This window comes from Clupea harengus, chromosome 12, assembly GCF_900700415.2.
Source record: "Clupea harengus chromosome 12, Ch_v2.0.2, whole genome shotgun sequence".
NCBI lineage: Eukaryota > Metazoa > Chordata > Actinopteri > Clupeiformes > Clupeidae > Clupea > Clupea harengus.
The window spans coordinates 10,969,232-10,981,731 of NC_045163.1; the positions used below are offsets into that span (position 1 = coordinate 10,969,232).

The 12,500-nt window shown below is 46.1% G+C and overlaps 1 protein-coding gene across 3 annotated transcripts in view; it reads right to left on the reverse strand.

Moving 5' to 3' along the window:
* The window catches only part of LOC105889426 (unconventional myosin-XVIIIb), a 55,429-nt gene that overhangs the window by 22,061 nt on the left and 20,868 nt on the right, over positions 1-12,500 (reverse strand). For all 3 annotated transcript variants that reach the window (XM_012815280.3, XM_012815273.3, XM_012815266.3), the window contains 12 exons: positions 11,492-11,601; positions 9,307-9,372; positions 8,934-9,062; positions 8,417-8,560; positions 7,536-7,625; positions 6,631-6,750; positions 5,829-5,934; positions 5,595-5,719; positions 4,398-4,552; positions 3,925-4,048; positions 2,516-2,716; positions 253-363 (listed from right to left, as the gene is read on the reverse strand). In XM_012815280.3, the coding sequence (XP_012670734.1) occupies positions 253-363; positions 2,516-2,716; positions 3,925-4,048; positions 4,398-4,552; positions 5,595-5,719; positions 5,829-5,934; positions 6,631-6,750; positions 7,536-7,625; positions 8,417-8,560; positions 8,934-9,062; positions 9,307-9,372; positions 11,492-11,601 (1,481 nt within the window). The remainder of the gene's footprint in view (positions 1-252; positions 364-2,515; positions 2,717-3,924; positions 4,049-4,397; positions 4,553-5,594; positions 5,720-5,828; positions 5,935-6,630; positions 6,751-7,535; positions 7,626-8,416; positions 8,561-8,933; positions 9,063-9,306; positions 9,373-11,491; positions 11,602-12,500) is intronic.

Consider the following 12,500-nt stretch of genomic DNA (forward strand, 5'->3'; position numbering starts at 1 on the left):
ACACACAAACAAACACACCCATAGAGTATATACACACGAGGGATGTTAAGAAATTAGTAGCTACCTCTGGCATCAAAAACATGATAAATTGTGTACACCCATATTAACAACCTGAAATCTCTCATATGTACAAAAATAGGCACACACATAAATACACACAGATACAGTGTCTCACTCTTGCTCTCATCAGCACTAAACCAGTACTAAACACCTCCTCACACACACACACACACACACACACGTCCCCCTCACCCTTCTTTGCGAGGACTTCTGGACGTCTTCAAGCTCCTCCTCTTTGTCCTCCAGCTCCTTCAGGTGGATCTGTTTCATTCTCTCCACCTCCATCTCAAAGCGCACATGCATCTGCACACAGACAGGGGGCACCACTGAGGTCAGAAACAACAGTACTGAGATATGGGTACAATGGAGAAATGTGTTTGATGGAGAGTTGTACGTGATCTAGAGGCACGGGAGAAATAAGCCTCACATGTGGCAGATGTACAGATGCAAGGGAGATACATCTGTGAGAAGATAGATGGCGCTAGAGAGTAGGGCTGGAACATGCTATTAGTCCTGGATGAAGAGGCTATGTAAAAGAAAGGAGTACCCAAGGCTGGTGCCTCCCTATATGAATGTTCAGTGAAGAGGCCCAACAGTGAAGAGGGAAAGGGACACAATCCAACTTCCTATTTACTGTCTCCCGAGAGAAGCCATTTGACTGTACTGAGTACTTAACTCACACTTACAGTAGTTACATTCCTGCACTTTTTAAATTTCTTATGTGTAAAGTAGTATTTACTTATTGTTACACTAGGTCTCGATTGCTCGTAGCTTGATTGTTCCCTCCTTTGTACGTCACTTTGGATAAAAGTGTTAAATGACTAAATGTACGTAAATGTGAATGTGACTGCAGCGCTGCTAAAATGACTGGGTGGCAGCCCTGGGCTGACTGTGGCCAGTAATGACTGATTAATCTGAATGCTGCAAATGCAAAGCTGCTGCTGCTTAGCGCCCAACAAGACAAACGAGGAAGAGGAAGAGGGCGCCAAAGGCCAGATAACCACAACCATGAGGTCGGGAGGAGAGGAAGAGGAGTGTAGCGGAGGAAGAGGAGAGGAGGAGGGAGGAAGATATCTATCAGCCAGAGGGAAGAATGGAAGATAACTCTGAAGGGGAGGTGTGTGTTTAGGGGAGAGGGGGGGTGGCAGAGGGGTAGCTTCACTGAGAGGGTTCGTTAGATAGCGGTGTGATTAGTTTGGTGCCGCCCTCTCTCCTTCCCACAAACTCAGGCGTATAAATCCCCCTGTTATCAGGGGTGCCATCGGCCGCAACCCCCCCCCCCCCCCGTCCGCACTTAGTCTGTTATCAGTGCCATCGGCCTACCTCTCTACTGCACTCTGATATCAGTATGCTTGGCCCTTGGGCAGGTCTGGGGGACTCTCAGATAAACGGTAATAATAAGTATTTTAATAACATAATGTACTGGCTTACTGTACTTCATTTATAGTTGAAGACCATAATGTACTACACATTTCATATCTAGTTTAAGAACATCATTTGCCTTAATACACTTAATCTATCACAAAGCACAAAGCATTCTGAGGTGCTCTCCTGTAGTCCATCTCTTGGTGGTGGGAGTGGGGGTGGGGGGGTCATTTAAGAGAGAGGAGGAAGAGGAGACAGAGAGGAGGGAGAGAGGGAGAGAGAGAGAACCCGGCTAGCCCTCTGAAATAGCAGACCTGTTCATGCTGCTGTATTTTCTCTGTGAGGGTGGGATTAGTAGAATGCATGAGTGAGTAAGTGAATGAGTGAGACAGTGAGTAAATGAGTGTGTGAGTGAGAGAGTGAATGAGAGAGAGAGTGGGTGAGTAAGTGAGTGAATGAGTGAATGAGTGAATGAATGAATGAATGAATTGATTAATGAATTAATTAATGAGTGAGTGTGTGGGTGAGTGTGTGAGTGAATGATTGAATGAGTGAGTGTGTGAGTGAATGAATAAGTAAGTAAGTGAGTGCGACAGTGAGGAAATGAGTGTGTGATGATGAAGTGAATAAGAGAGTGAGTGGGTAAGTGAGTATGAGAGTAGGTGTGTGAGTGAGTGAGTATGAGAGTGAGCGGGTGAGTATGAGAGTGAGTATGAGAGTGAGTGAGTGGGTGTCAGAGTGAGTGAGTGAGTGAGTATGAGTGAGTAAATGAGTGAGTAAGTGAGTGAGTGAGTATGAGAGTGAGTGAGTGAGTAAATGAGTGAGTGGGTAAGTAAATGAGTGAGTGAGTGAGTATGAGTGAGTAAATGAGTAAGTAAGTGAGTGAGTGAGTATGAGAGTGAGTGAGTGAGTAAATGAGTGAGTGGGTAAGTAAATGAGTGAGTGAGTGAGTATGAGTGAGTAAATGAGTAAGTAAGTGAGTGAGTGAGTATGAGAGTGAGTGAGTGAGTAAATGAGTGAGTGAATAAGTGAGTGAGTGTGAGAGTGAGTGAATAAGTGAGTGAGTGTGAGAGTGAGTAGGGTGTCTGACCTGTTCATGATGTTGTATTTTCCCTGTGAGGGTGCTGATCTCCTGGGCTTTGTCAGTTTCGTGGGCCTGGAGCTCCCTCAGTTGCTTCTTGAGCTCAGGGATGGAGTCGCTGGTGACGTCCGCCGGCACGCTCAGGTCACGGATCTGAGCACACAACTCCTCTTTCTGCTGCTGGAGACGGCTCACCTCCGCCTGGCTCTCCTGAGACACACACATACACACACACACCATACGTACACACACATACACACACACACACACCATACGTACAAACACATACACACACACACCATATGTACACACACACACACACACACACACACACACACACACACACACACATCAATCTCGACACTAGATAGATACTTGAGCTCAACACCCAAATGTACCCAAATACAGTGGGCTTCATCTTAGATCTGACCCAAAACCCTACATCTCAATACAACCTGGCTCTTTCGAAGACACACACACACACACACACAGAAAGACAAAGGATTTGAATAGATGGCAATTCCATAGACATAGACACCCACACTGACAAACTCAGCTCCTGTATGAGAATAAATAGAGCTATTGCCCTGGAGTGCCAAACATGATAAAACAGCCCCACTTGGCAGCCTGTAAATAGCATTAAGGTCTCTTATGATGCATGCAGTGGGTTTAGGGAGGTCCTCTGGGAACAGAGAGAGATGGAGAGAGAGAGAGAACAGAAACAGAAAAAGAGACTGCAAGACAGGGAGAAAGAGAAGAGGAGGGAGGGGGGTAAAATGAGAGAATGGCAGAAAGACAAAAAGGGAGAATAAGAGAGACAAAAAGGGAGAATAAGAGAGAGAGAGAATGAGAGAGACACAGAAGGAGAGAATGAGATAGACAGAATGATTTCTTCTTCTTTCTTCTATTTTATGGTTTCCACTTCTTCCTTTCCCTTCTGATGTATAATGTGCTTTGGCAAAATGCTTTGGCAAAAGTGTAGAATGTCATGGTCATGCCAATAAAGCTTCTTTTGAATTACAGAAGGAGAGAATGAGAATGAGACACAGAATGAAAGACAGAGACAGAGAGAATGAGAGAGAGAATGAGAGAGAGACAGAAAGAGAAAAACAGAAGAAAAGAGGGAAAGTGACAGAGAAGAGGGTTGGTACAGAGGGAACGCAAAAGCAAGAAAGGGAGGAAGAGTGAGAGAGAAAGAGAGAGAGAGAGAGAAAAAGGAAGAGTGAGAGAGAGGGATGGAGATGGTAGGTAAAGAAAGGAACACAGAGAAAAGAAGTAGAGAGAGGAAGACAGAGATACAGTAGATAGAGAGTAGGAGAGGGAGAGAAAGAGAGCAAGAGAGAGAGGAAGAGAGAGAGGATGCTGAGGGAGCAGCTATCCCATAATAATGTGTGAGTGGGCGTGGCGTGGTGGGGCACCTTGAGGGAGTGTCGGAGCGTGAAGATGTCCGCCCCCAGGGCCATACTCTCCTGCACCGCCTTCTCCTTCTGCTCACGCTCTCTCTCAGCCTCCTCCAGAACCTGGGTTAGCTCACTGTCAAACCTGAACACACACACACACACACACACACACACACACACACACACACACACACACACACACACACACACACACAATTGTGTATAAAATAAGTGATGAAGAACAATTTATGCCATCCAAAGAGGATGACTGCACACACTAATGATGTCAATCTTTATACTCAATATCAGCAATTATAGGAAGCATATTTATTTGGAGGAGACAATGTTTCCTCTACCCTTGAACTGTAAAACCCAGAATGGACTGTTGAACTGCTTAAATTTGTTGGACTATTTAGAAAATTGGATTCTGATGAAACTTGATTTGAAATGAGTGTGTGTGTGTGTGTGTGTGTGTTTATGAATGTGTGTACCTCCTCTGTTTCCTCTCCAGCTCGTGTGTGCGTCCCTGCAGGCTGTCGGTGAGCACGCGTGCATCCTGGAGGTCGGAGGTCACGCGGCGACAGTGTCGCTTCAGCTCTGTGAGTGAGCGCTTGGACTGCTCCAGCTGAGCCTGCAGCTCCAGCACCTACCACACAGGGGAGACAGAGCAAGGTGAGAGAGGGAGAGAGAGGTAGAGAGACACAGAGGCAGAGACAGAGAGAGAGGGAATATGGAAATGGTAATTAGGAACAGGGGGAGAAACAGATAGATGGGGGGGGGGGGCAAAGGGGAGAGAGTGGAAGGAGTGAGAAGGGGGGGGGGTAGTTGAGAGGAGAAAAAGGGGGAACAAACATTAGAAATGAGAAGAGAGGGTGAAAGAAAGTGAAAGAAAGTGAGACAACAGGTTAAAGGAAAGCGAGAGAGTGTGTTTTCACTGCAGGTGTGAAGTGCCACCCAGAGGCAGGAATGAGTGTGAACGGTGCTGTTAGTCAGCAGTGGTGCTGGGTAAAAGCAGAGAAATTACACACATCCTGCGGGTGTGTGTGCATGTGAGCATGATGTGTGTTTGTGTGTGTGTGTGTGTGTGTGTGTGTGTGTGTGTGTGTGGTGTGTGTGTGTGTGTGTGTGTGTTTGTGTGTGTGTGTGTGTGTGTGTTTGTGTGTGTGTGTGTGTGTGTGTTTGTGTGTGTGTGTGTGTGTCTCTATATACTCCTCACTTCAGTGTGTAGTTGGTTGCTTCTGTCATTTGTCTGTGTGTTTGAGGTGTGTGTGTGTGTTTGAGGTGTATACATGCCTAAGGGTGTGTCCCTCTGTGAGACACACCTGTCATAGGCCTACCTGCCCTACAAAAGGATTATGAGTCCACTCCTGTGATGGGCACACACAGCCCAGAGACTCGTAGGAGAAAGCCCAGCTGTGTTTCAGGCGTGGGAGTCTTTGTGAAAACCAGTCCACCCAGTTCTATAGTGGGTCTCTTCCTTTGTTTACCCCAACTCGTTATTTTGATTTGTTTACAAAAACCCCTATTGTTCAACAGGAGCTGATCTGTGTGCATCTCCCCATCTCTGTTACGCTTAGAGCAGTGCAGGTGTGGAGTGGGAACATACTGTGTGTGTGTGTGTGGATGTATATTTTGATGTACGATATGCGTGTGTGTGTGTGTGTGTGGGGAGGGTGGGGGGGTCTCACCTTAGTGTCCAGTAATTCCTTGCTCTGTCTCTCTGAGTCCATTCTCTCTTCCGACTGCTTGAGTCGTTTGCGCAGAAACTCCACCTCGGTCTGGGCACACTCCAGCTGCAACCGCATCTCACTTTCTACACACACACATACACACAAACACACACACAAAATATGAGAAAACAGAAAAATGTGTATGTGTGTGGAGAGGAACAGAGAGGAAGTGTGTGTAGGTGTATGTCCTACCTGTTCCAGGGACACTTGCTTTCTCCTGGCTCAGGGCTTTCTGTGTTTCCTCCTCCAGCTGTTTTTCTAGAGCCTCAATGGAAACTTTACACTGATCCAGACGTGCCTGACGTACACACACCACACACACACACACACACACACACACACACACACACTCAGTGTTTTAAAACAATGGAGTCCAATCCTAAACTCGTACCTGTCACAGACCATTGTAGAGGAGCAGACACAGAGAGTGAATGAGAGCTGCAAAGAGTGCTAAACAGACTCCAGGATGCAGACACACACATCCACTCTTGGAAACAAGTGGTCAGGCAGCCAGATGCAGACACACTCAGACACTCAGACACTCAGACACACACACACACACACACGCACACGCACATACACACACACACACACACACACACACACACACACACACACACACACACGTATACACGCATACACAAATACACACACACACACACACACATACACGCATACACGCAAACACACACACATACACACACACACACACACGCACATACACACACACACACACACACACACACACACACACACACACACACACACGTATACACGCATACACAAATACACACACACACACACACACACACACACACATACACGCATACACGCAAACACACACACATACACACACACACACACACACGCACATACACACATACACACACACACACACACGTACACGCATACATGCACACACACACAAATATACACACGCTTACACACACACACACACACACACACATACATACACACACACTCAGGAGAGTACCTGTAGCTCCTTGTTCTCTTTGCTCAGTCGTAGTCTCTCAGCCCTCTCCACATCTAGAGCCTGGCTCACCGCCTCTCCTCTAAAGCGCTCATCACTCAGGTCAGACGAGATGGCCGACACCTTAACACACACACACAGACACGCACACACACACACACCACAAGCACACTAGATAAATATTAATACATCAGAGAACACATACATCAGAGAAGATGGCCAAGACCTTAACATGCACACACACTCATTAGACATGCACTCAAGGCCAATCAATCTCCCTACAAGTACAGCCCATTTATCATAGTGGAGGAGCTAATCTCAGACACACACACACACACACACACACACACACACACACACACACACACACACACACACACTCACAGGAATGTAAGAGCTAATCTCCTAAGCCCCTGATTAATGAGGTTAGACACTGTGAGCCTATATGAATCACACACTCTTGTTAAACTTTAAAGGCCAGACATCTTCATCATCATCATCATCATTATCTTGGCAATACTCTACATGTCTGTCAGGTCGAGGAGAAAAGCCCCGGAGAGGGGTCAGATGTTCCAGGCTCTTGGTGCTCTTTGTGCCAGGCTGCGTGCGTGTGTGTGTGTGTGTGTGTGTGTGTGTGTGTGTGTGTGTGTGTGTGTGTGTGTGTGTGTGTGTGTGTGTGTGTGTGTGTGTGTGTGTGTGAGAGAGAGAGAGAGAGAGTGTCTGTACCCATAATAATGTATTGTGTATGTATAGGCTGTGTGTGCATATGTGTGTCTTTGTGCTTGTGGTTACGTAACTCAGATATGTGTTTGTCTTTAATGTACATGTGTGTGTGTGTGTGTGTGTGTGTGTGTGTGTGTGTGTGTGTGTGTGTGAGTGTGTGTGTGTGTGAGTGAATGTGTGTGTACCTTTGTCTCTAAGCTGCCTGCGGTCTGTCTCAGCTCATTCCTCTCCTTCTCTGACTTCTCCAGACGTCTTCGCAGAGCAGAAATCTCATCCTGCAAACACACACACGCACTGAGTACTCAACACACACACACACACCCCAAAAGCCCTTGACATCCAGTGACACCGTCTGCGTTACACTGTTGTAAAACTCTTTCTCTACTGTAAATCATGATAAACTGAAAAGTCTGTATAGTCTGTTATGAAGAGATGAACTAAAGTTTGATGTGACTAGGAGAAATAGAGAAAATAAATGCGGGTGTCACAAAACTATTATGAGTTAACTAAATAAAGTTATGGATAACTTGTCAATGCTTGTCTTAAAATTGTCTATCAATGCTTATGAATTGGAGATGGCCTCCCAGTGCTCACCTGACTGCTCATTTAAAACTCCAGTGCTCACCTGACTGCTCATTTAAAACTCCAATGCTCACCTGACTGCTCATTTAAAACTCCAGTGCTCACCTGACTGCTCATTTAAAACTCCAGTGCTCACCTGTGCTCATTTAAAACTCCAGTGCTCACCTGACTGCTCATTTAAAACTCCAGTGCTCACCTGACTGCTCATTTAAAACTCCAGTGCTCACCTGACTGCTCATTTAAAACTCCAGTGCTCACCTGACTGCTCATTTAAAAACTCCAGTGCTCACCTGACTGCTAATTTAAAAACTCCAGTGCTCACCTGACTGCTCATTTAAAACTCCATTCAGTATTGCAGTTGGATTTGTCTATGACTTTGCCCCCACCACCACCACCACCACCACCACCACCACCACCACCCCACCCCTGTGCCCCCCACAGACACATACACACACACGCCCGCACACACACAACGCATGCTCACCTCTTTGGCACGGAACTTCTGGTCATCTATGTTGACGTCCAGTAGTGGGCGCGCTCTGCAGAGCAGTTTCCACCAGCTCCAGCTGGACACAGCTGTCAGGGCACGAATATTCCTCTGCAGACATCTCACAGCCATCTGCTGAACCTATACACATTCACATAAACACACACACACACACACACACACACACACACACACACACACACACACACACACACACACACACACACACACACACACACACACACACACACACAGAGACAGATACACAGAGATTATTATCAGCACCACAACTACAATAGACATACTCTCCCACAGCTCATCTGTTCTACACACACGCACACACACGCACACACACCACATGTGTCGACAGAGCTGGTAGGCCAGCTAACACACACAGACACAAAAACACACACAACTTAATGTATTGGTAGTGCTGGCTGGCCATATTTCACACACACACACACACACACACACACACACACACACACACACACACACACACACACACACATACCTTCAGGCGTCGGTAGCGCTGACGGGCCTGGTGGCCCGCACAGGAGGCCTGTAGCTGCACCAGCCAATTACTCAGGAGCTGATCCCTCTGCTGCTCCAGGTACTGCAGCATACCCCTCTTCATAAACACCTTTAACACACACACACGCACACACACACACACACACACACACAGGAGAAACAGCACGGACACATAGATATATAAAAACACAGATACATAAACACCATAGACAGTGATGACACATATTACAAACACAGACACACACACACACACAGACACACACACACACACACACACACACACACACACACACACACACACACACACACACACACACACACACACACACACACACACACACACACATGTTTACCCTGGTCACTGCCAGCACGGTGCTCTTTCTCTCCAGATCCAGCTCTACCAGAAGCTCCTCCACTGCCTAGGGAACACACACAAACACACAGATGTTATGAACACGTTGGACACTGAGTCTATGAGTCTACACACACACACACACAAACACACATACACACACATAGATGCTATAAACACGCTGGATATTGACTCTATTAGTCTACACACACACATACACACACACACACACACACACACACACACACACACACACACACACACAGGAGAACACACGTTGGACACTGAGGCTACAGACACAGGCTGAACACAGGGCAAGTTAGGGCAAAAGAATGAATGGAGATACTAAGATTGATGTATTTCCATGTGTGTGTGTGTGTGTGTCTGTGTGTGGTGTGTGTGTGTGTGTGTGTGTGTGTGTGTGTGTGTGGTGTGTGTGTGTGTTGTGTGCGTGTGTCTGTGTGTGTGTGCGTGTGTCTGTGTGTGTGTGCATGTATGCATGCATGTGTGTGTGTGTGTGTGTGTGTATGCATGTATTTATGCGTGTGTGTGTGTTTGTGTGTGTGTGTGTGTGGTGTGTGTATGCATGTGTGTATGCGTGTTTGTGTGTGTCTGCATATGTGTATGTGTGGTGTGTAAGTCTTGTATGTATGTGTGTGTGTGTGTGTGTGTGTATGCATGTGTGTATGCGTGTTTGTGTGTGTCTGCATATGTGTATGTGTGGTGTGTAAGTCTTGTATGTACAGTGGGGAAAATAAGTATTTGAACCCCTGCTGATTTCGCAAGTTTGGCCACTTGCAAAGAAATGTGTGATCTATAATTGTAATGGTAGGTGTATTTTAACAGTGAGAAATAGAACATCAACAAACAAATCCAGAAAACTGCATTTTATAACATTTATAACTTTATTTGTATTTGATGCAGAAAATAAGTATTTGAACCCCCAAGCAAACAGCAAGAATTCTGGCTCCCAATGACCAGTTATGTGCCCAAGTAGCACACAGATAAGTCCTTATTAGGCCTAACAAGGTACACCTGATCTCAACTGGTCACGTTTATAAGAGAAACCTGTCCAAAGAATCATACTTCACACCTTCAACCTCACCACCATGGGCAAGACCAAAGAGTTGACCAAGGACGTCAGAGATAAGATTGTAGACCTGCACAAGGCTGGAATGGGTTACAAAACCATCGGCAAGCAGCTTGGTGAGAAGCAGACAACTATTGGTGTGATTATTTGTAAATGGAAGCAACACCAAACAACTGTCAATCGCTCTAGGTCTGGGGCTCCATGCAGATATCCCCTCGTGCGGTATCAGTGATCATCCGAAAGGTGCAGGAATAACCCCCAGAACTACACAGGGGGAGCTTGTGAATGATCTCAAGGCAGCTGGGACACAGTCACCAAGAAAACCATTTGGCAACACACTACGCCGTTAATGGTTTGAAGTACTGCAGAACTCGCAAGGTCCCCCTGCTCAAGGAAGCACATGTACAGGGACGTCTGAAGTTTGCCAATGAACACTTGAATGATTCTAAGGAGGATTGGGAGACAGGATGTGGTCAGATGAAACCAAAATCAAGCTCTTTGGCATCAACTCGACTTGCCGCGTTTGGAGGGGGAAGAATGCTGAATATGACACCATCCCCACCGTCAAGCATGGAGGTGGAAACATTATGCTTTGGGGCTGTTTCTCTGCCAAGGGTACAGGACGACTCCACTGCATCAAGGGGACTATGGATGGGGCCATGTAATGTGGAATATTGGGCTTGAACCTCATTCCCTCATTCCCTCAAATTGAAAACGCAATCTTAAGGATTTGGAGAGGATCTGCAAAGAGGAGTGGACCAAAATCCCTCCTGAGATGTGTATAAACCTGGTGACCAACTACAAGAAAAGTCTGACGTCTGTGCTTGCCAACAAGGGTTATTCCACCAAGTACTAAGTCATGTTTTGCTAGGGGTTCAAATACTTATTTTCTGCATCAAATGCAAATTAAGTCATATATGTTATAAAATGCAGTTTTCTGGATTTTTTTGTTGATATTCTGTTTCTCACTGTTAAAATACACCTTCTATTACAATTATAGATCACACATTTCTTTGCAAGTGGCCAAACTTGCGAAATCGGCAGGGGTTCAAATACTTATTTTCCCCACTGTATATGTGTGTGTGTGTGTATTGACCTTTTTCTCGTCAGGAGTGATGAAGACGGAGCCATAGCGTTTCATCACCGGGGGAGACAGCGCCTGGAAACGGCAGCGGAAATCACTCAGAAACATGTGCTCTGGGTAACCTGAGAGAGAGAGGGAGAGAGAGAGCGTGAGTGTGTGTATGTGTGTGTGTGTGTGTGTGTGTAATATACCGGTACTGTGCTTCTTCGGAGCTTATAGCATTAATGTACTGCGCAGCTGTGTGTGTATATGAGTGTGTGTGTATATATGAGTGTTTGTATATATGAGTGTGTGTGTATATATGAGTGTGTGTGTATATGAGTGTGTGTGTATATATGAATGATCCGCCACGTTGTCTGTCCCTACCGTTTTATGTTGCGACCCCACGAGCCAGTCGTAACATAAATTGGTAGAGACAGACAACGTGGCGGATTGTAACAAAAGACTATTTATTTACTACAAAAGGTTGATGCAAAAGGGAAAATCTAGGGGTTTCCAAAGATGCGTGGATGCGTGAAGTGGGTATGTACGTGAGTAGGAGCGTTTGTCAAAAGTGTGTGTGAGAGTAGCGGAAGCTGAGAAGGGGCCTTCCATCAGACGTAGCAGTGCTTTTATATCCACATCTACAACCAGGTGTGGATAATCACTACTCATCATGCTGGTTGTAGGTCCACAGCCTGCTGCCTCCATATGGCCAGTCTAGGGACTGCAGGCAGGGTGCGCAGGGGCACAGGGGGTCGTAACAGCTTGTATATGAATATGTATGTATATACATTTTTGTGTGTTTGTATATGACTGTGTGTGTGCATAAGTTTGTGTGTGTTTGTGTATGACTGCGCGTATCAATTTGTATGTGTTTGTATGAAAGTGTGTGTGTAAGTTTGTGTGCGTGTGTACGCGTGTGCGTTCTTTCCTTGGTAGTAAGGGCCCAGCTCCAGTGAACCACAGGGGTTAAAGGTTATTTGTCTTTCTGAGTGAGACATTCTTAGTGACACTTGTACCTGATGGCTCCCACAAGCTC